The 27,572-nt window shown below is 47.4% G+C and overlaps 11 protein-coding genes across 11 annotated transcripts; 6 read left to right on the plus strand and 5 right to left on the minus strand.

Moving 5' to 3' along the window:
• Positions 1-120: 120 nt before the first annotated feature.
• On the plus strand, positions 121-2,950 carry CBK1 (serine/threonine protein kinase). The gene has a single exon (XM_019127382.1). The coding sequence runs from the start codon at positions 382-384 to the stop codon at positions 2,503-2,505; it is 2,124 nt and encodes a 707-aa protein (XP_018987678.1). The 5' UTR covers positions 121-381; the 3' UTR covers positions 2,506-2,950.
• BABINDRAFT_5335 (F-box protein) lies at positions 2,627-4,753 on the minus strand (the record flags this gene model as incomplete). The annotated part of the gene is made up of 2 exons (XM_019132194.1): positions 2,627-3,236; positions 3,435-4,753. 2 exons carry the CDS (start codon positions 4,751-4,753, stop codon positions 2,627-2,629), a joined length of 1,929 nt encoding a protein of 642 aa, XP_018987679.1.
• Positions 4,754-5,613: 860 nt separating this feature from the next.
• VTC3 (vacuolar transporter chaperone) lies at positions 5,614-8,248 on the minus strand. The gene has a single exon (XM_019127383.1). It carries the CDS (start codon positions 8,236-8,238, stop codon positions 6,004-6,006), a length of 2,235 nt encoding a protein of 744 aa, XP_018987680.1. The 5' UTR covers positions 8,239-8,248; the 3' UTR covers positions 5,614-6,003.
• A 737-nt stretch (positions 8,249-8,985) lies between these two features.
• Positions 8,986-9,346, minus strand: BABINDRAFT_158968 (uncharacterized protein). Its single transcript, XM_019127384.1, has one exon. The coding sequence runs from the start codon at positions 9,312-9,314 to the stop codon at positions 9,027-9,029; it is 288 nt and encodes a 95-aa protein (XP_018987681.1). The 5' UTR covers positions 9,315-9,346; the 3' UTR covers positions 8,986-9,026.
• A 681-nt stretch (positions 9,347-10,027) lies between these two features.
• On the minus strand, positions 10,028-10,924 carry ULP2 (SUMO protease; the record flags this gene model as incomplete). Its single annotated transcript, XM_019131545.1, has 1 exon — positions 10,028-10,924. The coding sequence occupies one exon, from the start codon at positions 10,922-10,924 to the stop codon at positions 10,028-10,030; it is 897 nt and encodes a 298-aa protein (XP_018987682.1).
• An 895-nt stretch (positions 10,925-11,819) lies between these two features.
• On the plus strand, positions 11,820-13,029 carry BABINDRAFT_158970 (uncharacterized protein). The gene has a single exon (XM_019127385.1). The coding sequence runs from the start codon at positions 11,835-11,837 to the stop codon at positions 12,906-12,908; it is 1,074 nt and encodes a 357-aa protein (XP_018987683.1). The 5' UTR covers positions 11,820-11,834; the 3' UTR covers positions 12,909-13,029.
• A 463-nt stretch (positions 13,030-13,492) lies between these two features.
• On the minus strand, positions 13,493-14,302 carry BABINDRAFT_5339 (carboxymethylenebutenolidase; the record flags this gene model as incomplete). Its single annotated transcript, XM_019132196.1, has 1 exon — positions 13,493-14,302. The coding sequence occupies one exon, from the start codon at positions 14,300-14,302 to the stop codon at positions 13,493-13,495; it is 810 nt and encodes a 269-aa protein (XP_018987684.1).
• A 359-nt stretch (positions 14,303-14,661) lies between these two features.
• SEC34 (Golgi transport complex subunit) lies at positions 14,662-17,004 on the plus strand (the record flags this gene model as incomplete). The annotated part of the gene is made up of 2 exons (XM_019131458.1): positions 14,662-15,986; positions 16,080-17,004. 2 exons carry the CDS (start codon positions 14,662-14,664, stop codon positions 17,002-17,004), a joined length of 2,250 nt encoding a protein of 749 aa, XP_018987685.1.
• Positions 17,005-17,220: 216 nt separating this feature from the next.
• RRP8 (25S rRNA (adenine645-N1)-methyltransferase) lies at positions 17,221-18,498 on the plus strand (the record flags this gene model as incomplete). The annotated part of the gene is made up of 2 exons (XM_019131517.1): positions 17,221-17,421; positions 17,524-18,498. 2 exons carry the CDS (start codon positions 17,221-17,223, stop codon positions 18,496-18,498), a joined length of 1,176 nt encoding a protein of 391 aa, XP_018987686.1.
• Positions 18,499-21,335: 2,837 nt separating this feature from the next.
• On the plus strand, positions 21,336-22,907 carry ACH1 (acetyl-CoA hydrolase; the record flags this gene model as incomplete). Its single annotated transcript, XM_019131554.1, has 1 exon — positions 21,336-22,907. One exon carries the CDS (start codon positions 21,336-21,338, stop codon positions 22,905-22,907), a length of 1,572 nt encoding a protein of 523 aa, XP_018987687.1.
• A 1,075-nt stretch (positions 22,908-23,982) lies between these two features.
• Positions 23,983-27,293, plus strand: SSY1 (Ssy1p). Its single transcript, XM_019127386.1, has one exon. It carries the CDS (start codon positions 24,139-24,141, stop codon positions 26,914-26,916), a length of 2,778 nt encoding a protein of 925 aa, XP_018987688.1. The 5' UTR covers positions 23,983-24,138; the 3' UTR covers positions 26,917-27,293.
• Positions 27,294-27,572: the final 279 nt, after the last annotated feature.

A 27,572-nucleotide genomic window follows, 5' to 3' on the forward strand; every position in this document is an offset into this window, starting at 1 on the left:
CCTGTTCCACGTGGCTATAAGTGCATCTACCGATCATTCCACGTGATCGTGCCTGGTGCTACTGAGGCGTCTCGCTCTCAGAAGGATGAGTATTGGATAGCGTGTTTGATTAGCTTCAAATACCCCTCGAATATAAACGAGGGGCCTGACGCGATCCTTTTATTTCTTTGCGTATCTAAGGGATCATCTGCAATTGGTTACTCTGTTCAGTTGGTTCTCTGCTTTTATATCCGCTCTCCAACCCATTTTGTCCTGTAGTGGACGTCGCACTTGGTTTCTCCTCCGTCTACGTTGCAATAAGAGTGATCTCGAATCTTGGTCTTCTCAAGCGAGATACGGAATACCCTTGAATCTACCTCCTTCCTACTTCAATATAAAGCCATGGGTTTCGCTCCCGATGGTACTGCCCAGTATTATCAGCAACAACAAGAGCAGTTATACTATCAGCAACAAGCGCAACAACAACAACAACAGCAACAGGCTATAAATGTTCCCCTTACCCATCCGCAACAGATTTATAACAGTACTGTTGGCTCCCCTAGTTTTACTTCCTCGTTACAGGGCGGTGCGATCCCGCAGTTATCGTCGTCGCCGTTTACCCAGCAACAACAGCTTTATCAGCAACATCAATACATGCCACCACCCTCCCCTACCAAGTCTTTTAATAACTTGTACCAGGTGAACTCAAATACCAGCCAAGCATCTTTGAATCACGTTGGTAACTTCCAGGCCCCAATGCAGACCAATTTCTCAAACTTGTATTCGCAAGGTTCAAACAGTTCTTCTTCCAACGTGAATATGGGTAACAGTCAGATGTATCAGCAGAGTGCAGATCAACATGCGTACCAACAGCAACTTTTGCAACAACAGCAGGACCAACAAGCACAGCTTCAGGCTCAGCAGATTCAGTTGCAACAGCAACAGGCCCAGCAGTTAGCTCAGCAACAGGCTCAGCAACAAGCTCAGCAACAGGCTCAGCAACAAGCTCAGCAACAGGCTCAGCAACAGGCTCAGCAACATGCCCAACAAGCAGCATCCACCGACAGTGACTATGTATACTTTGAAAGAAAGCCTGAATCTTTGAGCAAAGCCACTCAAGAGAAGGCCTCTGCCGTGAAGTTGAGATTGGAAAATTTCTACCAGATGAGCGTCAGCCATGCGATCGAAAGAAACCAGCGTAGAATCGACTTGGAGCACAAGTTGATGAACGAAGATGGTTCCGACGAAAAGAAAAACCGTCAATTGCAAAGCTTGGGCCGCAAGGAATCGCAGTTCTTGAGATTGAGAAGAACCAAATTGTCCTTAGAGGACTTCCAAACCGTTAAGGTTATTGGTAAAGGTGCTTTTGGTGAGGTTAGATTGGTCCAGAAGAGAGATACCGGTAACATCTACGCCATGAAGACACTATTGAAGTCTGAAATGTACAAAAAGGATCAGCTAGCCCACGTCAAAGCTGAAAGAGATGTACTCGCAGGCTCGGACTCGCCGTGGGTGGTTTCGTTATACTACTCGTTCCAGGATGCCCAGTACTTGTATCTTATCATGGAGTTTTTGCCCGGTGGAGACTTGATGACCATGTTGATCAGATGGGAAGTTTTCACTGAAGATATTACCAGATTCTACATGGCGGAGTGTGTATTGGCGATCGAAGCGATCCACAAGTTGGGCTACATCCACAGAGATATTAAGCCAGATAACATCTTGATTGACATCAGAGGGCACATTAAGTTGTCCGATTTTGGTTTGTCTACTGGCTTCCACAAGACGCACGATTCCAACTACTACAAGAAGTTATTAGACAACAAAGATGCCCCTCCTTCGAACCCTCTGCAGCCACAGAACGGTGCTAACGGCTCCAGAAACTCCATGATGGTGGATGCAATTCACATGACCCTCTCCAACAGACAACAAATCCAAACTTGGAGAAAGTCTAGACGGCTAATGGCATACTCCACAGTAGGTACTCCGGACTACATCGCCCCGGAAATCTTTATCCACCAAGGTTACGGCCAAGAGTGTGATTGGTGGTCGTTGGGTGCTATTATGTTTGAATGTTTGGTTGGCTGGCCGCCATTTTGTTCTGCTACTCCACATGAGACCTACAGAAAGATTTTGAACTGGCAGGAGACCTTGCAGATCCCTGATGATGTCGCGCTCTCCCCCGACTCGGAAGATTTGATTAGACGCTTATTGACGTCTTCGGACATGAGATTGGGTAGACACGGCGGGGCAGACGAAATCAAGGCCCACCCCTTCTTCAGAGGCGTCGACTGGGACACTATCAGAAGAGTTGATGCTCCGTTCATTCCAAAATTGAAGTCCATTACTGACACTAGATTCTTCCCCACTGATGAGTTGGAGAACGTGCCAGATGCCCCAGCGTTGGTGCAAGCCAACCAGCAAAGCGAACAGGGAGCAGCGGGTGCTAATACCAAGGAGGACTTGCCGTTTATTGGTTACACATATTCTCGCTTCGATTATTTGACCCGAAAGAATGCTTTGTGATGAGCTACTGCTGCCCCTTCTCCCTTTTTATCTGCCACAGTATTCTTTTCATTTCCTTTTATAAAAATACAATTTATGTAAAGCGCTCAGCCTAAAGTAACCAAGCTTTGACTTCGGCACCTTATACAGAATTCAACGAATCTGAATTCAACGAGAACCTGCTCGTTTCAGGTTTACTAAAATCATAATAATTGTCACACACAGCTTCGCCAAACTTCACCGTCTCACCGATCAGTTCATCGAAGTAAGACTGAACCTCAAAGTAAATTTCGTTCAAAATGAGAACCTTCAACTTGGGAAGTTTGTCGACAAAGTACTCCACGTCGTGCCTCAACTCATGGACGAGCATAGTGATAATGAGCCTTAGATCGTTCTTTTTGCAGTAGCATTTCGGGTGCTTGTAAGGGAACATTTGCTCTACCTCGTGGTGCCTGAAGATGTTGTGAAGAGTAATTACATCACCGTTACTGGCCTTGGAGGTATAGCTCTTAGAGTACGCGTGGGGAGTGTAATCTGTGTATTCATTGTACGAGCCGGTAAAATCAGGGTGATGGTTTTTGTGGAAATCCGAAGCTTTGATCACGCTCAATATGATACTGAAATGGTCAAAAATCCTTTCAGCAAAATCAACAATTTGGTTTCTACCGTAGAGCGACACCTCGATCGTTTCATCGTGTCGGGTCAACAAGTTTAACTTCAACTTTGTTAACTGACAGTGATAGCAATCACAGCTGGAGAAAAATAGGTTGGCGGATGCCCGATTTTGGACCATTGATTTCCTATTCCAGATATGGAATGTTTCAAAATAATCAGGGATAACGAGTTTCTCTAGATTCAAACAAGATTTGGTAATTGAGGAGAGTAATGAATGGTCCAATAAGAAATACGGGATGTTTCTCGAAATGCTGTGAATGGGGTATAGTTCGGACTTCAAATTGAGGTACAAGTACTTGAGGTTTGAACAAATCGACGGCTGGAAAATGCTGATCAAAGACTCTTTAAAGGTAGCCAACCCCGTTGTATTGTACACCACGTTGTCACAAACCTTCATGACAGCCAATCGCTCTAACTTGTTGGGATCTTTGGTTAGGGCTACTCCTAAATCTTTGAAGAACGATTCAATGCATAAGCACTCAGGATTCTCGTCGAATTCCTCTCGCTTGTAGCAATGGTTGCATCCGATTCTAAGCTCTAACTCCTGCAATTCGGGCACATCAATCATGGTATCTAGAAGAGAGAAATCGAGTGACATTTCCTTTTCAGCCTCGTAGTGGAAAATGTCCTCCAAGAAAGAAGTTTTGAGGCATCTTGAATTTCCATGAACGTGAGAGATGGCAAATGCGTCTAACCACAATTTTTGGGTATCCCCTGCGGCAACCATACTAGCGAGCTTCTCAAAAACCTTTAAGCCCAACTTGTGCATGGAAAGAATCGATAGTTTCCTAATTTGTTGCTGTAATATCTTGAGGAAACTAGGGGGGATCGGAAACTCAATCATCTCTGTGGAGTTGTACAAAATCATCAACTCCTTCAATTGGGGTGGCCACATGGGCTTGTTTATGAATCGGTGGTGTCCAAAGCTCTGGATGAACTTAGTTTCGTGGTTCGTAGCGCATAAGCTAACACCGCCTGAAACGGACGAATGGACCAAGCCTCTCCCCAAACTATCCCCGCCTGGGTGACAGACCAAATCGAAAATGTGGGCCAAGCTATCGACTGATATGAACTGGATTTTGCTGAAAATTTGTAGTTTTCGGTAGCCGGAATGGTACTCATTTGTGAAGCAAGTTTTGAAATTGAACATGAGGAACTGAAAGTCCGTGGTGTAGATAAACTTAATCTTCAGAAACAACCGTCTATTCTCCTTCAATGACCGAAGTAGTCTATGGGCCTGCGTTTCAGATTCTGCAAACGAATACAGGTCATGTCCATATGATAATAAAACGGTGGTCCATTTCTGGCGCAAGTGCTCGTGCCTGTCCCTATCGTGGTATACCTCATAGCGTGAGCTGCTCTGGCCTCTTTGGGTGGGGATTCGGCGGTTCAACTCAATGAAGTAGAGGTGACGGTAGAGCTTGTTGGTGGCGACTTGGTTGAGATTTTTACATGTAAGCGATAACTGGCACACCTCTCGCTGGCGGCAGCAGTCCACAATATAGGTTATAATGTGTTCTGGTAAGTCTAAGAACAAAGTCTTCCGTTCCGTTACCCTAGCATCCTGCTTCTGTCGTCTATTGGAGATACCCATGAGGGATAGATAATTAATAGTTGTTAGTTATTGGATAGAGGAATTGGATCGGAGAGCACGTAACAAATGCTCTTTCCGAGTAAAGGATCCCATTCAATGCCGGTCTGTAGTGCATTCGTTGCAAATTTCAACCTAAGTGGAGCCTGGGGCATGCATTGCTACAGGCGGTCTATATGCACTAATAATAGATTGTCCCCGTGTGGGGACATTAATTTTCAGAGCCCTGGCTGGCTTCGATGGAATACACATCCCTCTCCGATATCCACATACAACCATTTTACTTTGATTAAAAATGAAGTATTCCTTCTTATAGAATGCTTAAAGAAGAGAAATTTTTGTTCAATCGTAGTGTAGAAATTGGCGAGTAAGGATGTGAATGAATGGGTTACATTTTCCTCCCGTCTCGCTAGCACACCCTAAGCCTTGCCAAAAATGGATAAAAGGATCGAGCCCAGTATAAGCAGATAGAGTCTACGGCTTTTGACCAGAATAACCAAAAATTAATATGCGTTGTTTCTCTGTGGATAAAATATTCAACAGTTTCTAGTACTCTGAGTCCTGCTCCCGCTCCCGTTTGGTGACATACAAAGCTTCACTTAATCGATGACATGCGATGGGACTAACCTCTTGGTTATATCCTAACACCTATGCTGACCTACCTTGCCTAAATAATCATTCTAACCCATACTCTCTCCTGGATTGAATGCTACTCATTACAAACCAAATTAGGCCAAAGGGTTTCAGCTACGTGCACGATGAAGTGTAAAAGAGTCGGCGATTTTGGGACCTGTTATAGGAGGATTCTTAGCTTACTCCCACTCTCTATCTCTTCCGGTAATAACTACACATATATTAACTTCTACGCGCTCCTTTTGCTTTCATTTAAAGGTAATTCTTAATATAATGTGAAATATCAACACACGGCAAATACTAGCAATAAACGTTTGTGTTGAAATCTCCTAACATCGAAACCTCAACTCTCATCGTCTTCCTCCTAGTGCCATACACAACTCCCCCAGATCTCTCAAAAATTCCCCTTACCTAAGTTTGAGTCGCCATACTCGTTCACCAACTACTGCACTCCTAAAAACCACTCCCGTTCTCATCTTTTGAACAACATTTAATTTTGACGTCATATACACGGCGAAGCGCCATTTGGTCACAAAGCTTAGATCGCGTAAGTATCACCCCTCCGTCATCAGATATGAACCTCTAAGGTCGTTGCAGTTCAACCTGCCTCTCAAGCTTACTCAATCCCTACTTGCGCCCACAACTGCAAATGCCATCTCTTGCAACCCCCGCTGCACCGGCCCCATCTCCTCCATAAACACCACAATGTCATCCCGCTGCGCGATTCTGTGCATCCCGGCAACAAAGTTAACCGTCAACGCAACCAACAACCCCACACATACGATAATCGGACCAAGCGGCCCGTCCAAATGCTTTGACCCGCGCTCCTTGATCCACGTCAAGCGCTTGTTGTAAATCAGCCAGCCCCAGTACATGGAGAACAAAGTCAAGCCAAGGTACCCATACGCCAATCCGATGGCCAACTCGGGGTAGTTCGCGCTCTTGACGGAATTGTAGATCATAAACGTCAACGCGGAGAACATCGCAGAAATATGAAGCCAGTGGTTAAGGGTCCGCTCGTTGGCCAACCACACCTTCGGCTCGATCTTCAACGGTCCCAAGTTCTTGATCCACTGGGTAGGAGTCTTGACACCCGATGGAAGCACAACCTCCTCATCTTCTGAATCCACGTCCAACTTGTTCGCGCGCACGTACTCGTGCACGTACGGCCGGCTCTGCGACATTGACTTGCGCGGCACGAGCAATGGGTTACCATTAAGGTGCTGCAGCGCGCCCGGGGAGCCATTCCTCTCAACCGGGTCGCTCTCATCGTAATCATCATCGGATGAGAAGTCCGAGTAGTCGTCGTGGTATGCAGACGCGTACGCCTCCGCCTTCGGGCGCAATGGTAACGTCAAGCTGATGTCATTCGCGGCGGCACGTGCGGCTCCCGGCGCAGGAGACTCAGCAACGACATCCAAGTCTGTAATCCAGTACGGGAGACTGTCCAAGCGGTCGTCTTCAGTGAACAACGCAGCAATACCCTGCACAAATTTGCTAAAGTTGGGCACCTGTCTGACCAAATGACTGTCGAGCAACTCGGCGATCCACTTGGCGCGGTGCTTGGTCTGGCGGACCTGGATCTCCATCAAGGCGTACGGGAAGCGTGTGGACTCGTTCTTGCGCAACAACTGGTACGGATTGGAGATGCGTGAATCAATGTCCGTACGGTGCCACGACGTGGGGTCACGGATCGGGCGCTCCTCGTCGAACGAGTCCTCGCGGATGAAGATGATGTCGGAGTCTATCAACACACGTACCTTGTCGTCGCCTGGGATCTGAAACGCGGTTCTCTTGTACACCGATCTCAACACCGGCTGGAGATCGTTTTCGTGGATTAAGTCCTTCAATTCATTCACTGTGCTCACAAACTGGTCAACCGTCGCTTGAGGGTCACCTCGCTTCTTCATCTTCGCGGCTAGTTTCTGTGTAGGAAATTCGGTCTTGATCACCAAGTCGTTCAAGTACTTCTCCTTGACCTGGAGTTTAGTGTCGACCAACTCGTGGTTGTCGTCCATAATCTTCTTTTCCAAGTAGATGTCCGGCTTCTCCATTAACTTGCCCGTCCAACGCACACGCAAGGTCTTGGACGTATTCTCCTTAATCAACAGATCGTTGTAGAGGTCAAAGCTGTTATTATCGAGATACAACGTGGTGATGGTTGGGTCGTTGTCGTCATCGTCGACATCGTCGTTCAAGTTGTCATACACAAGCACTGGGAGGTGGCGCAATAGCGTGGTCTTGACCTCCATCAAGTTGTCAGGGTGCACCCAGAATTTGAGCGACTGGTAGTTCATGTCCTCGTCATCCTTGAAGGACGACATCTTCAGAAGATTCTCATTCACCGTGTAGTTCTCACGGAGGAAGTTGTACAACCCAGAAAGGCGGTACAAGAGCGGCAGGTAATCCTCCAGGTGGAACGGCAACTCCTTCAAGCGAACGTTCAACACCGGCTGCACCGAATAGGTCGGGTGGAGACGGTCATGTTTGCGCACAATCTTGACAAACCCCGTGAAGTTGACACGCGCGAACTTGTCCAAGCTGCGCGCCTGGAACAACGCCTCCTCAACCGCGGCCGTGAACGGCGCTACGTCAAACGTGCCCGCGGCGCCGTGCGCCTGTGCCTCCAACGCGCTGATCTGTGCATTAACGAGCTCGTAGTGCGCCTTTTGGAACGAGTACACTTTCTCGAGCTCGCCATCGAGCGCTTTCACGAACGCGCTCTCGTCCGCTTCTGTCCACTCGCTCCGCGGCACGATGTTCTCCTTCAACAACCGTTTGAGGTGCTCATAGTTCATGTAGTGCTCCTTCCATGGCGGGTAGATTTCGTTTGCCAACTTGACCCCAAAAATCATGGTAATATTAAGGTCTGAAAAGGTTGACTGGGAAGGGTGGTAAGAAAAGCAGGCAAAAAGCGCGAACCGTTGTCTTATAAGTCGGGGGTGATTAGATTATTAACTGCATGGTCGTATTTGCTATAAACATTGAATGCAGGACCCCCGTGCGCCCACGTGTGCGAGAGGTTTCGTTGGCAAAGCTCCCTGACCGTGCTACGTATCAATTGCAAGTAGTCTTTTTTCACTATATATTACTATTTTCGGATGTTCTTATACCATACCACTCATGCTCCAGTTTATTATGTACCCTGAGTAGACCCCAGCGTTTGTACAGTGGTGTATCCCCATTTTATATTGGTCCTGCGTTAGCTCACACGAGCATAATTGTCGCACGTGGCTGGGTACCAGGACGGCAGGAGACCTAATGCCCCTATCTGTATAAGCTTTACTTCGCGCAGGGATGCAGTCCAACGTGGTGGGTGACTCTGGGTGATGTGATTGGGGAATGCGCCCACTACTGACTATTAATATGGCCCCATACATGCAATGCAGAATTAAATGATCCCAGAAAAAGGGACTCGGAAATCTGATCCTGCTAGACCTTTTAGCTAACCTGCTTGGTTTATAGGTATAAGTTCAAGGGCTTCTACCCTGTCTGGGCAATCCAACCGACGGAGAAGATCCAATTGCATCTTTTAGCGGGAACTTAGAACAGAAGTCCACCAAAACCGTGCTGGTAAACGAACAGTTTGCCTTTACCTCCGGTGCGAAGTAAATTCAAGGCTATTTCAGGTAATTGATTCCAGCTATGCATTTAGTGTTGAAACTTTAACCGTGCTGTTTGTATAGAATCTGGCCCCGTATACCTCTCTGGAGAACAAAAAGTTGGGGGTCGTGTGTTTAACAGGCTCCTCCATGCCCTTGCAAGACCAGCGAGATGCCACCCGGCTCGCCTCCTCACGGTTGACGCACTGTGCTGGATTGCTCCCCTCCAGTGGTACCGCCGTTCGCTGCCGAAGGCCGCTAAGGTTGGCTACCCAAACCCGCAGAAATTCTCCGAAAAGACCTTCTACCGCAAGGATCGAACCGGACATCGTCCAAAACTGTAACAGGAACACGCTCCCCGAAGGGATTGAAAAGCTAACAGCGTTAACACTTCCGCCACGGGCCATCACAGCAAAAATTATGGAAAATAAGTTTACCAAGTCTAGGGTTTTACTGCGCGCTTAAAAAAAAAAACAGCCTTGAACACTTTCTATATACTATCACAGAGCTTTACTATAAGCACGGACACTGTTATTAGAAAATATTGCCACACTCATGGATAAATATTCTACCCATTAGAAATCTTATCCAAACTCGATATAATTGTATATTAGGGATGAAGCTGGTAACAGAACCGGTGGTTCAATTTATAATAGGATATGCCAGTCTGCTTGGCAAGTAGGGTTCTATATATCCTGTTCAGCTTGTAAGAGCTCCATCTCACTGTCTGGATCCCTTTAGGCTCGATTTAAGCCTTGTTTGAAGCTATACTGCTTACGTGGTCTGCACATGACGCCAATAAGCTACAATTTTCCGGACGTATTCACCTTTTTGTGACAGGTAGATGTACCAGTGTCTTCTCTCCTGTCTACGCATTATGATCTAAAAGCTTGGATTGCAGCTAACGTTATCCTTGGTCAGGAATATTTATAGATATGCTATAGAAGCAAAGGAGGTACAAAACTCAATAAGGAAGCAAATCAGCTCTATGAAAAGGCCCTACGTTTCGAAGCCGGTCATAATCCTTACCAGAAGTAGTATTCTACTCATTTTGAAGTAACTCGCCCTGTAAGACCTCCAACGCCATTTTGTTGCGTAAATTCTGCATGTCCGACTGCTTGAAGGTAAGTTTAGCCCCCCGGGAGAGGTATTCAACATTTGTGCACGTGAAAACACCGCAGTCGTAGCCGTTCTCTTGTCTCGGAGCGGGCACGTCTGCATCCATTTCGTACTCGGTGTAGTCAATACCAGTAACACCCAATCTCTTCGATTCGTCTGTCATATAATCACATAGTCTGTTCAATGCATCCATGGAGGACAACCCCCGCATTGAATCGTAGTACTGAAATCGGCGCTCCTTATTATTGATCACAGCTAGGGCCCAATGCGCGTTCTGAATGTTCATGGGAACAAACACGTAGTCCATCTTCGTCACATCAACCTTCTTGCGCTTGGCCCATCTGGCAACACCGGCGTGACCCTTGGCCTTCAATGTGGAGAAAAAATGGGTAGTAAAGGCAAAGCTCTTTGGTAATTTGGAGCCCTTCTTCATACAACGATCTGTGAGAAGCGACAAGTAGAAATCAATAACGGTATCGTTAAGCCATTTGCCGTTTCTGAGGGTCTTCAAGTCTCTGGCAGTAACATCAAGGTTAAACTTACTCAGAATTGTGACGCTGTCGTTTGCACAAGTCCAGTATTTGCCAATTCGGCGTAGCTCGTCGTCCGAAAGCGGTTTGATATCTGAAACATCACGGACAATTTCAGAGATCCTTTCAGCACGAAGCTTATTTTCTTTCTCAAGTTCGTCATACTTCTCAAGAACAATTACATCCGAGGGTAGCGACGGCTCCTCGAATTGCGATGGAATTGGTTGTTTGTAGTTCACATTGGCTGTAGCACTAGACGCCGGTGCAGCCGCTTTAGACTCTGGCCACATGGCTTTCACTCTTTCGGCAGGGCTCTCCAGTGATTCAGCAAGAATAGGTATCAGTAAAACCAGTAAGAGGCCCCCCACAGTGTCAGTAACCAACTTTTCCGAGGAATGGTAAACTTCTGTTCCAGAACGCACACGTATATCCACATCGCTATCCTGGGGGCTGGTCTTTTGTTCGGAAGGGAAGCTTTGTCCGTACTGGGATAGAACAACAACATCCTCAATTCTGTATTGCACAGGGTCAGGCTTTTTTTCAGTGGCATCCACCACAGACAGCACCCCGATGTCATCGCCATTCCCGCGGGCCGCAATCTTTTCAATCGGTCTAGCAACACCCCGCGGTTTACCTTTCACCTTTTCAATGGCTTCAATTCTCATCGTATCAGCTACCTCCTCTCCGCTATCGCTCTGGCCTTTCCCAAAGATGATAGCACGAATTTCTCTCAAAGTGGGCCATTTAATATGCCACTTACTGGCATTAGCCAGTCGGTCTGTGAGGGACATGGACGGGAAGTGAGCCGTAGTTTGTGGAGTTATGAGTGTCTCCTGATAGCTTTGGCGCTGATTCAGAGCTAGAGAGTAGATCTTCAGCGCTCCCAAGTTGCTGTAAGTCTCGGGAGCACAATTGTGGGGCGTGTATCGTAAGGGGGTGTCTAAGAGGCGTCTCTTCGTGGGTGGAGCGGCAGATGGAAATATAGACCGGGAGATATTGTCCCCAGAATAGACCATGGTATCAACTCGGAGTTAGATCTAACTATAAGCTTCAATCAGAGCTTGCCAGTTTTAATGTATTAATATGGATCCCAAATGGTGTTTTAAAAAAACTGTAATATTCCCGGTGCCGGCACGAACGGTGCGGCAAAAACGCGTCTCACGAAAACACACTCAATCTTTCTTCGGTTATTGTTTATCGATGTCTGAAAAGAAAGACGTCACCAGCTTGCTCCAGTCCATTGAAGACGACTACAGACACGATCTTGCGATCCACTTGTACTCCACGTACTTGCTCCACCTCAAGGACCCGTTTTTTCCCAGGCGCGGATGGAGTGGCTGGCCCTTGACATACACCGATGTTCCAGATCCCAAGTCCACAGAGATCTACATTAACGAGGCAAACCCATTCAATGATGCTCTTGAGAGGCCATCTGCGAGCCAGTCTATGCGCGCCTCCCTTGAGCCCTCTCTTCCTGAAACCACGCCGGACGACGACGTAATGTATCGCTATTACAGAAACAAGAAAATGTATCTCCAGGAGGAGCTCACAGATCCACAGGAGGACCTTAGACTTGAGCTTCGGGCGCTCTTGGCGCGAAAACTCAACGAAAAAGCGAACAACGTGATCAACCAAAGAAAAAAGGCGGTCGCGATGTACAAACCGAAACCCGGCGAGCCTCCCCTCAAGCAGGCCGTCACTCGGGACTTGTTCTTGCACCAGTATCCGAAGCTAGCATTGCAGCGGATCATAGACTTTCCAGAGGAGGCTGGGACAGATGGTATACCACGTGAGTTGGTGGATCGTTTACAGGGGAAGATCGACGGGTTAGTGAAGAGCTTGCTTGACGTGCGATCGTTTGCGCTGAACGCGATAAATGAGGACACCAAAACGAAGATTGATGGTTCTTCCCAGACCTATCGGCTCATGGACTGGAAGGATGTGATGATGCAGACGCCGCAGGCACAAGCGATAGACCGGTGTTGCCGACTCTTTGACGACCGAAAGCAAGCGGCGAAGGTGGAGTATGAAGGAAGTGGGAGCGAGGAGGAGCCCCTGCCAAACTACACGGATGAATACGCTGCAAAAATTCGCAAGCGGGTGGCCAAGGACGCAAAGGTGAGACAGTACAAGTTGGAGATGTTGTTGCGAAAACAAGATTTACTCGAGCAGAAGAAGATGTTGGTGGGCAAGGCCATGGGTAGCTACGCCCCGACCACCACCCAGGAGGTCTTACAGGCCAAGGATTATGTGTATACTATTGGGAAGAAGTAGAAAAATCATTAAAACGGTAAATTTTATTTTGGAGAAATAGCAGCCGGAACTTAGGGTATAAAAAGAGCGTCAATAGTGGTCACTTGGCTAAGATGATACGTATACTAGCTGAAAATATAGCAGACAGGGGCTGTAGAGCCATGAATCTCAAAGAGAGTAAACAAAATAGCGAGCATGTTCAAACCACAATTGATCAAACATGGACAAACCTAACGAGGAAGAAATTGGTGTGCACACAAGTAGATGACTTGGAAACAAATATCCAGGAAGCCAAACTGCGTAAAAACAAATTGCATACAGATAGACAACAGGGAGGGTCCTGATGGCTAACAAATGGATTATAAAGTACACGAGGAAACCAATCGGTACCTAAGTCGACAGAAAGAATCGTATTAATTTAATCCTAAGACAGGCTAATCACATATAGGAAGGTCCGAAATAGAAGGAGGGTATGCGTTAAAGTGATGTGGAGTACAGGGGATAATATCAAAGTAAATGAGGCATCAAGGCTTGGCAAAAAAAAGTCCAGTTCACAACCAATAATATATATTCAAATTGCACAGACAATTGTTTGTGTAATTCCCTTAACAAACATCTTCAACCACCAGGACCTTCCCATCATTATCGCCGAGGTCCAACTTCAACTTTCTCTCGAAGAGCTCAAATAACCATGACATACACGCGTCGGTGATGGCACTGTCAAATCTACCCTTAGAGGATTCGTCTCTGATAAACGCGTGTTGGGCATCGTTCACCTCTAACCAGGTCAAGGCAACGTCCTTCTCCATCATCTGGCTTCGGATCAAGGTGCGACCCTCTGGTGGCACGTGGTTATCCTTAGTCCCAAAAATCATGATCACCTCGCCCTTGATATCTCCACAGCGGGCCAAAGAGTCGTCGTTCATGTTCAAGCCGAGCGTCTTGGAGTGGATATCGGTGGCAAAGAAGCATACGGTCGCGGTAACCTCTGGGAGGAACGCGGTACGGTAAGCCAAATGGCCACCCAAACACATCCCGGTAGTCCCGATCTTGCCGGTACAGGTATCCAAGGTTTTCAAGTAGTCTATCGCTAATCTGGCGTCTTCATCGTACGATTCCAACGGCTTTTCGATTTTATACTTGTTGCCAATATCGGTCCCCGGGCCGTCGTACGGTAACGCCTGGTGGTCCATGAAATTGTGGTAGCTGGAGGGACACACGACAATGTACCCACGCGAGGCTATCTTTCTCGCAAACCGCGCCACAGGACCAGTCACCTGGTAGATTTCGGACCACACCACTACGGCCGGAAACTTGGCTTTAGGGTAGTTGGGAATACGGGGATGGAACACCAAGAGACGCATAGTCGTCCCGACAGAGGTCTTCACATCGTGGTAGGTGTCGGTAATAAGCATTGAGGGATGTGATTGGGGTTAAGAAAAGAGATCATGTCTGTACGCTTGCTTTCGTGTAAATTCTTATCTGATGGCACAATCCTCCAGAGACCGGGGAAGTTTCACCACGGATACTCATAACCTCACAGTGCAGGATTCAGTACTTGGTCTCGTGTTACGATTGACGTATCAGACGTTCTGTCGTTATATTTATGTAAAGACTAACTTTACAGACTACCAAGATAATCACGCTAGATATCGCTATGCCTGAATGGAGACGCTCCAGACGAGGCTCTGTGGTGGAACGAATTGCCATGGGAGTTATTCCTTCTGTTGTGGACGCGCCAGTCGAGGAGCACGCTCGCAGAAGATCCAAATCCATGTCGGCGCACTTTTCTGCCCTGACCCTTAGTGACCATGACTACCCGTTCTCAGAAAAAGAGAGAAGTGAGTTGTGGGCACATATCGTGCGATCATACGACTGCGACATCGTGCTCGATCCTCAATTCCACATTAGGGCATTGGAAGCGCAAAACATCAAATTCACGAATTTTCAGAAAAACGCCGAGGCAGAGGCCGCCAACTGCGATAAACTCATTTCCCAGACACGAAGCATTGTAGCTTCCTTGAAGGAGTTAACTGCTAAGTACGACAACGTGGCGCAGGAAACCCACCAGTTCCAGACATCGGCACAGAAGTTGATCGATGACCACAACTCTTTGATGCTGGTCTACAACGAAATCAAGGCCAACTTGCTGCAATTCGAATCTCTCGATGAGATCACCAAGACGCTCAACAACCCCAACGGGGGGAACCTTGTGAAGAAGCGCTCCTTCAGAGACACGTTGCTCAAGCTTGACGAGTGCTTGCTGTTTGTGGAAGCGAATCTGGACTACAAGGAGGTGGAGCTCTACCAGGTTCGTTTCCGACAGTGCATGACAAGGGCGTTGACGATCATCCGAAGCTACATTCTCCAGGAGTTCAAGGGCGTGGAGACGGAGATCTCGCAGCGGATCAAGGACATCTCAGTGAAGGACAAGTCCTTAAACAACGTCACCATTGACGCGTTTCTCTACACCAAGTTTGGCGAAAGAGCCACATCGTATGCCGAGTTGCTTGCCGAGATCAGCAAGCGCGTCGAGAAGCACCCGGAGTACACGGGGTTGCTCCAGGAATGCGTCGACCAGTACATCCGCATCCGCTTCAACCTTCTCCACCCCATCATGTGGGACCATTTAGACCACTCTATTGTGAAGCAGAAAACGCTCGTGCAGTTTGCCCAGGACAACATTTCCTTCTTCACTACCTTGATCAACAAAGAGTTTGACCTCTTTCTGAAGTTTTTCCTTGAAGAAGCTGTGCCAGGTCTGCTAGTGCTGCACGCCCACGAAATCAACCTCTTTTCGCAGTGGGTCACTGCCAAATTGTGCGAGCCGTTGTACGACACGTTGCGGAACAAGATTATCCGCGAAAGCAGCATTAACAGTCTCTGCGAAATGGCCACGTTGCTCCTGAAGTACTACGAGTTTGAAGAAGGCGTTGACATGTACGAGTTCCTGCCGTCTCAAAGCGCCGATAAATTGGACTTTGGCGAGTTTTTCAAGCCGATTTTGGAGGACGTCCAGTCGCGGTTAGTCTTCCGCGTCCAGTGGTTTGTTGACGAGAAGATTCTCAAATACAAGCCGAAGTTTGAGGACTTGAAAATGTTGGGGCACAGACGAAAACGGAAGGCTACCAATTCAATTCCGCCTGATGAGGCGTTGAATTCATTGGCTGAGACCGATGCTTCATCTGTCAGCGCTCGTTCAAACCTGATTGCCGCTGGTGACGACGAATCCCTATTGCCCCCAGCCGAAGGAAAGGGCTTCAACGACTTATACCCGCCGCTTTCTCAGTCGATCCAGCTCTTGTCTCAGATCTACCAGTTGGTCAACTCTTCGATCTTTGACGACTTGGCGCACTACATTGTCCATTCATGCATGATTGTTTTGAAAACGGGCGCCTACGAGCTTGCCTTGAAGACGTTGGGGCCTATCGACTCCCAATTGTACCTCATGGCCAACTATCTCATCTTGCAGAAACTGATTTCCCAGTTCGAAATCGAGGTGATTAGAACCGAAACGACCATTGACTTTACCGGCTTTAGCAATATCATGAACTACGTCACCAGACGTGGGTCAAGCACCAACACTAACGACAAAAACTTCCTAGAGCTTGCCAAGGACTCTGTTCCCAAGGTGGTCAAAAATATGATTGATGCTCGGATGGAATTGACCATCGAGTTGCGAACCCTCGTGGACGATTTCACCAAGACATTCGTGGCAAACAAAATCATGTATGCCATTCAAGGCGATGTTAACTTGGCCACTTCAGTGGAGCAAATCCACAAGTTGAGAGACAACATTGACATCGAGTTGCCTAACTTGCGGAACGCGATGGTTCTTTTTATCCATGACACCCAGGTCATCGACTTTTTGGTGGACGGGATCCAGGAGGCTATCGTCTCGCAGTACGAAGTCTATTACAATGACTTGGTCCATCTTTACTCGACCCCGGGGTCCAACCTCGAGCCACGTCCCAACTTAGATGACGTGATGGAATTGGACACTTTGATGGGCTTCTTGGGCGAAGTTGTCGGCAAGATGTACCGCAGTCGGCAATCCTCTCTAGCCACGGCAGACATGTTGCCTGATGACGATAGTTTGTATAATGTCAGTGATTAGCTGATGCTAAATTGCCGTCAAAATGAAAATTAAATAGAACAACGGCCTAATTAGAGGTAGTATGCCACCCACAACTCTACTATCCTGTATGCAGCTTCTCTCATCGCAAAGCCGCACAGAATTTTTTTCTCGTGATTTTTCATAGTGGGCACTTGTAAAGGCTTTACACCTTGCGTATAGTCCACCCTTTGTAGCCACACCACACAAACACGCACCATGGAATTATTTAAGCCAGAAGGTTGGTCCATTGAAACCAAGGTTGAATTTGCCGGGTTAGGTCCAAAGAAAAGCAATAGAGAAAAGAGAAAGTCTCGTAAACACAGGCAGGATAACAAGATTACCGAAATCTTGACCGAAGCCGCCACCGCTCAGGCCGAGGAAGCACAGGCCCCAAACGCTGAAGATGCCAAGTCTGTTGTTGAACAGGCCGAAGCTGTCCAGGAAGATGAGACTGAAAAGAAGACCGCATCTAAGAAAGAGGCTACCGGGAAGGAACCAATCAAGAAGGAACCAATCAAGAAAGATCCTAAGGCCAAAAACAACAAGCGTAAGAACGATGACTCTGAGGCGCCAGCAAAGGTTGCTACTTTATCTGCTGCTCCTGTCACCAAGTTGACCCCTTTGCAACAGAAAATGATGGCCAAGCTTTCTGGCTCCAGATTCCGCTGGATCAACGAACAGTTGTACACCATCACCTCTGCTGATGCCCTCAAGCTTATTAAGGATCAGCCAATCCTCTTTGACGAATACCACCTGGGCTTTCGTTCTCAAGTTGCCCAGTGGCCGGAAAACCCAGTTGATGTGTTCGTGGAACAACTTAGATTGAGATCCGAAAGACCGGTGAACGCTCCAGGTGGCTTACCAGGTACGGGCAAGGACAAGCAAGTTATCATTGCTGATATGGGATGTGGTGAAGCCCAATTGTCCCTTGACGTTATCAACATGCTGAAGAACGGTGGTAAGACCAAGAAGGGTAAAGGCAACGACAAGAAGGCTTTTAGCAGAAAAATTAACTTCAAGGTTCACTCCTTCGATTTAAAGAAGGCCAACGAGAGAATCACCGTTGCAGACATCCGTAACGTCCCCCTTCCAGACAATTCCTGCACTATTGTTATTTTTTGTCTTGCCCTTATGGGTACCAATTTCCTTGATTTCATCAAAGAAGCGTTCAGGATTCTTGCTCCTCGTGGTGAATTATGGATTGCGGAAATCAAGTCTCGTTTTAGTGATGGTAAGGGTCAAGGTGACGAGTTTGTTGAAGCCTTGAAGTTGTGCGGTTTCTTCCACAAGAGCACCGATGCCGAAAACACTCATTTCACCAGATTCGAGTTCTTCAAGCCATCCTCAGATGTCTTGGGGGAGAGAAATGCCAAGTTGGAAAGAAAGAAGAAGTTTATTGAAGTTGCTACGGAAAAGGAAAACTTGGAGAAAAAGAGAACCAAGAACCCAGAAGGTAACTGGTTGTTGAAGCCATGCATTTACAAGAGAAGATAAGTTAACGGTAATCCCCTCTTAAATGGCTCTTTCTCTTTCTTTGTTAACTATATATTAATGTACATTAGATCTATATCAATTATTTTCGAATTAAAAAGCGTGTTCCTGTAGCCATCGCTAATCCCTATAGGAGCGTTCCCGGAGCTAGCCAGCCTCTGCCATCCCAGTGCACCGCCACTTTGGGTCAAGCCACATATATCCTTTTTGTGACGCATGCACAACTGCAACTTCTGCCGCGTTAGCATGAAAATTAACCTATGCCCATAATGCATCTACCCATGGTGAGATGCTCGCAATTTCGCTGCATATTATTTTGACATATGTAATCATCGCGCATATTGACAAGTACTAACAAGTAGTTTTGTCATATATCTTAGATGGCATTGCCTAGTTGCTTATATATAAATAGGTTAATTGAAGCGAGTTAACTTGTGTGCTTACATTTTCAATTTTATATATTATAAGGAAAAGGAGTTCTTTTGGGTTATATATAATATACACATGTCGTTATAAAATAAACTTCGCATATGATTCAAAACATTTATTCCAAAAATGTTACAACAACTAAAGCAAGCAAATACTTTAATATGAATATGGTATCCTACCATATATATACATAATTAGATATACACTGTAACATATATCACGTAAAACGTACACCAGTACATGCCCCCTTACAACTAGACCTCAATAGCGCCAGCTACCGGGATGCGGATAACCGGATCCGCACCATTATGGTAGACGATGCCCCATGGCAGATGTGCACGTGGGGGTTGAGGTGGGGCAATACCCAGCTACTCCTATCAAACTACCGCAATCGTGTCCACCTAAAACAAACTAGCTCTTAATTCTCGGCACCTTCGGAATTTTGGGGCCGAGGGTAAAAGCCGCGCAATTGGGGAATATCCAATGCGTTTTGCATTAGGTGGGCGATAGTCAGCGCAGCTGGCCATCGCGAAATTACAAAAGCCACATATCCGAAAAGCAAAAAGCTCAGAGAGATATATGACTTTACCGATACCTTTCCCTTTGCTTAGCCTGGCATATTCATATATTCGCTTAGATATGGTTCGTTTGGTACCAGTAGCGACTTTCAAGATATTCCTGTATTACACGGTGAGTGAGCCTATAAGGTACAGGCTATATAACGCAGGCTATCAGGCTATAGACGTATATATGCAAATAGGCGCCAAAAACCTCCCCTAGATCAGGAAACGCCTTCGTTTGTTCTCAATGATGACGTGATCTTGGCCCCCCGGTAGGGGCCTGTGAATGGGTGTTGGTTATGTTAGAGACGTGTTCGGGCAGCCTGCCGAGGAGCGAGTGATCGGTTTTGGCAAGCCCTCGCTGCATGTATCATCCGTGCGCGCGATTTTTCTTCGCTCGCTCTCCGGACGTATGGCACGACGGTGATTGGGCGAGACGATATATAGGGCACAGTAAAGGGCATTTCGACCCAAGAGAGGGCCAGAATAGTACGACTACGCGTTTTGGTTGGATATGAGAGCGTGTCGTATAATGTTAGATCTCTCTGCATTCCAACCGGTAGGGTGATCATTTATGCTTGTCTCCTGATTAGGCCATAATTAAGCAACTGTCAAATCCAGCGCAGGGCATGCTTTTTGTATGAGCCAAAGGGAGGGGTGGCTGCACACTCCCCTCTTTTGTATGCATAAGGGGCCACTCCCCTCACATTCACCACTGAAAGGTAAACACAGTCCACTCCCCTCACAAACTCAAGTCGTTTACATCACGTGAATAGTTATTCCGGTATCACCTTGCGCGGATAAAATATACACGTGACATCTTATCTGAGTACGTACCGGCTTTTTCTTCTCCGTCTAAAAGTAAACACACAATACGTAAACATAGCTGAGGGGAGACTCAACAATTTGTATACATCTGCCGATCGTATATTCGTACACCCCCACATGGTCATACTCCAATACTAACTGCCAGGCTTATCCACAGAGAGCAATGAGAATATATAAATAAATAAAAAACTCCTTATATGGCACGTTATATTATAATATTGTCGAGAGAGCCGGCCCATGCTGTATACTGTACGACTGGCTTGGGGTGAGCGTGCTACCATACGCGCCACTATAGTTAGCACTAACAGCCGCTCAACAAAGTTCCGGGTTTCGCCTAACGGCACACAGACACTACATTTGAAGCATCGATATTGAGCTGCGGCGGTCAGCTCCGGCACACAGATACAACAAACTCTAATTTGCGATGCCACATACAGGACTCTAACTTTAGACTTTGCACAACAGGTCCATTTTGTTGGCTTGGATCGTAACGTGTACGACGGAGGTGCACAAGAAGGAGCTTATCATCCGCTCGGTTTGGCAAAAGCGGGGAGTGGACTTATACACTCTATAGCGTGGTATAAAAGTAGCTGGCCATCCTCCATCAGCAATAGCTCACACCCGTTTTGTAGTTTATCTGATCTTCCCTGGCCAAACTCCTTCGGAACATCCCACACGGAACCCGCCTCAAGTCCGATATACCTGAACTCTCAGTTACCTGCAAGCGTCACGTCCTTTCCTTTACGAGGTCACACGTATTAATATAACCCCGAAAGTCTTCTATCCTGTAAGTTTTCGTCGGACATCTCTATTAGAACATTCACCGGACCAGCATCTTCATTTCAGGATAAATTTCTTTTGCTGCATCCCGATTTTTCGCGCCCAACACGCATACTCCGGCTCCGACAAGTGCTTCCCGTCAGCCCTAATTTTCCAGCCTTTCGTATAAAAGAATTCCTGGTGCCTTCCCCCCAATTTCAGAATTTCCAATTACTTTCTGCCATATAATTCCATCATTATACCATGTCTTCCATTTTAAAGCAAAGAGTGAGATACGCTCCATACCTCAAGAAACTCCGCACCCCAGAACAGTGTATTGAGCTTTTCGAGCACGGCCAGTACTTGGGCTGGTCTGGTTTTACCGGTGTCGGTGCCCCTAAGGTTATTCCAACCGCCCTTGTGGACCATGTCGAGAAGAACAACTTGCAAGGCAAATTAGGCTTTAACTTGTTTGTTGGTGCTTCTGCCGGTCCTGAAGAGTGCAGGTGGGCTGAAAACGGTATGATCTTGAGAAGATCTCCCCACCAGGTTGGTAAACCAATTGCCAAGTCCATCAATGAAGGCAAGACGGCTTTCTTCGACAAGCACTTATCCATGTTCCCACAGGATTTGACCTACGGATTCTATACCAGAGAGAAGGCAAACGACTTGTTGGACTACACCATTATCGAAGCTACTGCCATCACGGAGGACGGTTCCATCGTTCCAGGCCCAGCCGTTGGTGCCTCCCCGGAAATGATCTCCTGTTCTGACAAGGTAATCATTGAAGTCAACACCAAGACCAGATCTTTCGAAGGCTTGCACGACATTGATATGCCGGTCCAGCCACCTCACAGACAACCATACCCATACACCTGGGCCGGCCAGAAGAGCGGTGTCACCGCCATCCCAGTCGACCCATCCAAGGTTGTAGCTATCGTTGAATCCCACACCGGTGACAAGGTTCCACCTAACACTCCATCCGACCAGATGTCCAGGAACATTTCTGGTCACTTGATTGAGTTCTTGCAGAACGAAGTCAACCAGGGGAGATTGCCAGAAAACTTACATCCATTGCAGTCTGGTATCGGTAATATTGCCAACGCAGTCATTGAGGGTCTTGCAGAGTCTAACTTCAAGAATTTGACTGTCTGGACCGAAGTCTTGCAGGACTCCTTCTTGGACTTGTTCGAGGCTGGTTCCTTGGAGTACGCTACTGCCACCTCTATCAGATTGACTGAGGACGGATTTGAGAGATTCTTTAAGAACTGGGATACCTACTCCCAGAAGTTGTGTCTTAGATCCCAGGTCGTCTCCAACTCTCCGGAAATCATCAGAAGATTGGGTGTCATTGCCATGAACACACCTGTTGAGGTTGATATCTACGCTCACGCCAATTCTACCAACGTTTCTGGTTCCAGAATGTTGAACGGGTTGGGGGGTTCCGCTGATTTCTTGAGAAACGCCAAGTTGTCTATCATGCACACCCCAGCTGCCAGAGCCACCAAGACTGACCCAACTGGTCTTTCCTGCATCGTGCCCATGGCCTCTCACGTCGACCAGACCGAGCACGATTTAGATGTTATTGTCACCGACTTTGGCTTAGCTGACTTGAGAGGTCTTTCTCCAAAGGAGAGGTCTAGAGTCATCATTAAGAACTGTGCTCACCCAGATTTCCAGGCCCAATTGATGGAATACGTCGAAAGATCCGAGTTCTACGGTGCCAAGATGAAGTCCTTGCATGAGCCACACATTTTGAAGGATGCCTTCAAGATGCACATCAACTTGGCCGAAAATGGTACCATGAAGTTGCCCTCTTGGGATGCCAAGTTCTAAGCGCTAGAAGGATAAGCGTGTTCGTTGATAGATTTTTATACACCAATAGAGAAGGATACGTAGTTGGAGACGCGTAGGAGGTTTGCATCGGGCAGGGCAGACCCTGGGGCAATTTTTGTCACGTGTGGTCCGGGAGAAAAATAGAGTAACCGGGAAAAATGGGGGTAACGGGAATTTCGGACATGAGCTAGTAATGCAACCTATGCAACGTTACCCAGTGAACATGGGCGGAGAGGGGGGCCAAAAACCCCTTTTTCCAGGATAGTTACATTGCCAAAATTATTAATAATATGATTATTGTTTCTATTGAAGTTTAAGGTACTATAAAATCTTGGGGGATATTGCAGAACCATGAGATACAAGAGTTAGTAGAATGGTCGGATAGAAGGGAGCCAGGCAGAATCGGGGAATACAGAAGAGCTATCAGGGTTGAATCGTTGTGGTTACGTACCAAGCGTCAAACAGTTATATACTCGGGGAAAATTTGTAAAGTATGAACAAAGCTTGGAGGAATGAGAAATGAAAGCCCGCTCTTCAATTAAAAGACGTAGCTTAATTTTGTTTCCGATACATACTGAATTTAGGATAGAGTTGACTCTGGACTGTACTTCGCGCCGCCTTCAATATGACAGCTCTTTCCATCATCAGTGAAATAATATTTAGGGTATCAGTATATTTTTTATGCCTTTAACTGTTAGGCTTGGCTTATTTGAATGTTACTGATTTGACTCGCGATATCGTTTCTTTCTACTAGAAGTATTAAGTCATAAAGGATGAATTGGGTCAGGTTAAAACCATTAAAGCCGAGTCTAGAACGTTCGTTGAGCTCTCTAAAGAAAGGTACAAGTAATATTTGAAAGGATTCAGTTCTAAAATTATAACATTCAAAGTTTTTAAAACCCCCAGAGTTTCTGGTAAGATCAAATCGCCCAATTATTGGAGCCATCACGAATCATCGATTATGTGAGCAATGCACGTGTGCGCGCCCCACACACCAGCATCGGTCATGTCATACAGACTATCGCTTAAAAGTTGCGCGGCTATCTCATCGCATCTAACATAAGAGATTGTCTAGACCAACCCATCAGTTAGTCTAATACCCGAGCTTACACTTATACACTATACTCACTCTGTGTCATATTCACTTAGCACTTGCCGCTTAAAGTATTCACTGCCCGTTTACCACATACCTTACCCCGTTACCTACTTAATACACCCACACCCACATACAATGAACCTCGACGGCCTTTTCCCACCGATAGACGACGCAGAATCATTTGCTCACTACCAGGACCTCTTCCGAGGTCCGACAGGCCCGCCACTGAGTACTGGTGCGAGCGCATGGTCTGATGAAAACGTGCTCAGCCCGACACTTAGCGAGGCAGGCGACATGGCTTCTCTCGACGAATCGGTGTTACGGATGATGCGGGACGAGTGGGGAACGGCACCATCGCACGACCGCTTCTACTACTCACAGGTATACGACCGACTCCTGCACCATGCGCCAGCTGAGGTGTCCGACGACTTTGCGCAGTACAACCAGAAGGTGGTCAAAGAGATGGCGCTCCGCGCCCACTTTGCCGCGTGGCGCCAGGAAAAAGCCGATGCGCTCGCGGAAAATAATGTATTAAAGATTGTTGACTTAGACGAGAGCTTCCAGCCTACGTACTTTAATCGCACAAAGTATTCCGCCAGCGGCGCTGTCAAAACACTGAAAAGGGGGTCTGAAGTGGGGCTTGAAAGGGGGTCGGAGAAGAAGTGTGAAAAGAAAAGTGATTTAAAAAGGTCTGAAACGAACAGCCATCTGAAAAAGGAATCAGAATTCAAAGTATCAGAACCCAAAGGCCCAGACCCATTTACCTTCTTCAAACGACTCCGGAACACCGGAAGGCCAAAAGAATCCTCTCCCGAGCCCAGTATGGGCACTAAACGCACGGCAAACGTATACGAGCTATCCACTATTTCGTCGCGTGATACCAAGGTCATCGATGAGACGGTCGTGGGCCAGATCCCAATTGATCTCCAGGCTAATCCCGAGGCAGCTAGCTCCAGCGCCTTCCCCGAGGCTTACTTCGGTCAAAGCGATTGCTTCAGAAAGGATATGTACGAGAAAAGCAGAAATGACGGGAGCTACAACCCCCCTACCCCTCTCCGCTTTATTCCCCACGATTCGGCTCCGCCAAACGTGTTGCAGCACAAACTCCGACCACGGCACCTCCAGATGATTGCGTTTGGGGGCACGCTTGGTGTCGGACTCCTCCTCGCTATCGGCAAGAGCTTTACGATTGCGGGCCCATTGGGGGCTATTATTGGGTTCATGTTTTCCGGGGTGATTGTGCTCTGCACGATGCTCTCGTACTGTGAGATGATCACGCTCATTCCGCTTGCGGGGGGGTTGAGCGGAATATCATCCCGTTTTGTTGATGACGCGTTCGGCTTTAGCCTCAGCTTCAACTATTGGCTCAGCTACACCATCGGGCTTCCCACGGAGATTGTCGCGGCAACCATTATGTTGAGTTACTACCGCAACTCCCACGTCCCAGAAAGCGTGGGTATCACACTTGCGAGCATATTCACGTTTATGGTGCTCACCGTGGGCATCAACCTCTTCGATGTGCGTGTTTACGGCGAGATTGAGTACTACTCCTCCATCGTCAAGGCGGGGATGCTTATAGCATGGATCATCTTCATGATTTGCCTCAATCAGGGCCACGCGGGGGGTGACGGTGAGAAGATCGGATTCCGGTTTTGGGACGCGTCCAAGAGCAACGAGGCGATCGGCTTGACTTTTGGGCCGTTCCGCCCAACTTTTGACGTGAATGATCATGGAAGTGGCTCGCTTAATGGGATTACCGGGAGCCTGGGCCGGTTTTTAGCGGTCATTGTTGCGGCGGTGGTTGCGGGATATGCCTATTCGGGGACCGATATCGTGCTCATTGCGGCAGGTGAGGCGCGCGCACCACGCACCGCGCTCCCAAAAGCGTCGAAGAATATTTTCTGGCGTATCGGCATCTTCTACATCCTCGGCGTTTTTGTCGTCGGCCTCAACTTCTACTCTGGAGATCCGCGTCTCTTGCGCTACTACAGCAAAGCTGGCGTCAATAAAGAAACCCAAAGCGTCTCCAGCATCATTCTCTACGTGTTAAGTTCGATCCAGAATAACGCACACAACTTTACCGTCACCACTGACAGCCAGCGCGAGGTGGCAGACTATTACGCACGCAGCCTCTCTAACTGCGATCCCACCTTCATCAAATGGGCCGGCTTCTCCAACGGCAACCAGTCGCCGTGGATCATTGCCATTCAGGGCGCAGGCCTCTGCCTGTTTTCCAGCGTCTTCAATGGGCTCATGATGTTCTTCGCCTTGTCATCTGGATCGTCACAGCTTTACGCGTCTTCGCGTACGTTGTACTACATGGCCATACAGGGCAAGGCGCCCGCGATCTTCCTGCGCTGTTCGTCACGCGGAGTGCCCTACGTCGCCGTCTTGTTCCTGGGCATGTTTGCGGGTCTTGCGGTGCTCTCCTGTACCAGCAATACAGCCGTTGTGTTCCAGCGCTTCTTGAGCGTGTGCGCCACTGCCGGCTTGCTCGTGTGGTCGGGCATGTGCCTCTCGTTTATTCGGTTCTATCACGGCTTGAAGTACCGGCCAGACATTATCTCGCGTGACGACCCCGCGTACCCGTATCGCTCGCCATTTCAGCCGTACCTCGCGTACATAGGTTGCTTAGGAGGCCTATTTCTCGTGTTTTCGAGTGGCTTTGTTGTGTTTTTGAATGGCAACTGGGATACCTCGTTTTTCTTCAGCTGTTACGGCAGTCTTATTTTGTTCGTGCTCGGCTTTCTTGGGTACAAGTTTATCCGCGGAACGAAGATTCACCGGCTAGACCAGTTAGACTTGGACAGTGGAAGAAGGGGGATCGACAAGATTATCTGGGAGGAAGACAGGTTCAAAAGCAATGCGAGTTTCAAACAGACGGCGTTTAAGATTTTTGAGCTGGTACTCTAGAATTGAGAGGTTCCTGGTTCATTTACCGAAATGGTTTGGAATCTATACACAAGTTCGTTTTTTGTGATGTCTGCGGTAGAACGATGTCTGTATTTTCGATTTATGGCTGAGAGTTATGCTTGTGTCTGGTTAAAGGCTGTATACACCGAAGTGTGCGGTACTATCGATTACTTTTCGTAGGTTTTCACGAGCACTGAGTTTATATTTAATTGAGATCCGAGGTTTCCACAACTCCCACCGTCAGCCGCGAGGACCCGGCAGACCAAAGACGGAATAATAGCTACCGAAAAGTCTTAGAACGTAGTAGCTCCTCAGATCACAAAAAATATAGGCTTTCTAATACTTTTAGAGCTACAAGTAGTCTATTTGTGTACGGTTATTGAAAATCATATTAAGTACTGATGATCGTGACTTGGAATATCAACCATCTTTGCTGAGTTTTCTTACTGTGATGGACTCCTTATTCCTGTAGTTGCAAAAATGGGGTGGGCTACTCTGAGATTTGATGATTCTCAGATTTTTCAGGCTGCATAATGCGTACTGTCCAAGACAGCTAGCAGGTCGGCTCAACTGTCCCGATGCATCCGACCAAGCAGATATGCAGTGCCGTTTTCGAATCAAACTGCTAAGGAAGTCCCAGAGACCTGGGAAATCTC

This window comes from Babjeviella inositovora (assembly GCF_001661335.1).
Source record: "Babjeviella inositovora NRRL Y-12698 unplaced genomic scaffold BABINscaffold_1, whole genome shotgun sequence".
In the NCBI taxonomy this organism is placed as follows: Eukaryota; Fungi; Ascomycota; class Pichiomycetes; order Serinales; genus Babjeviella; species Babjeviella inositovora.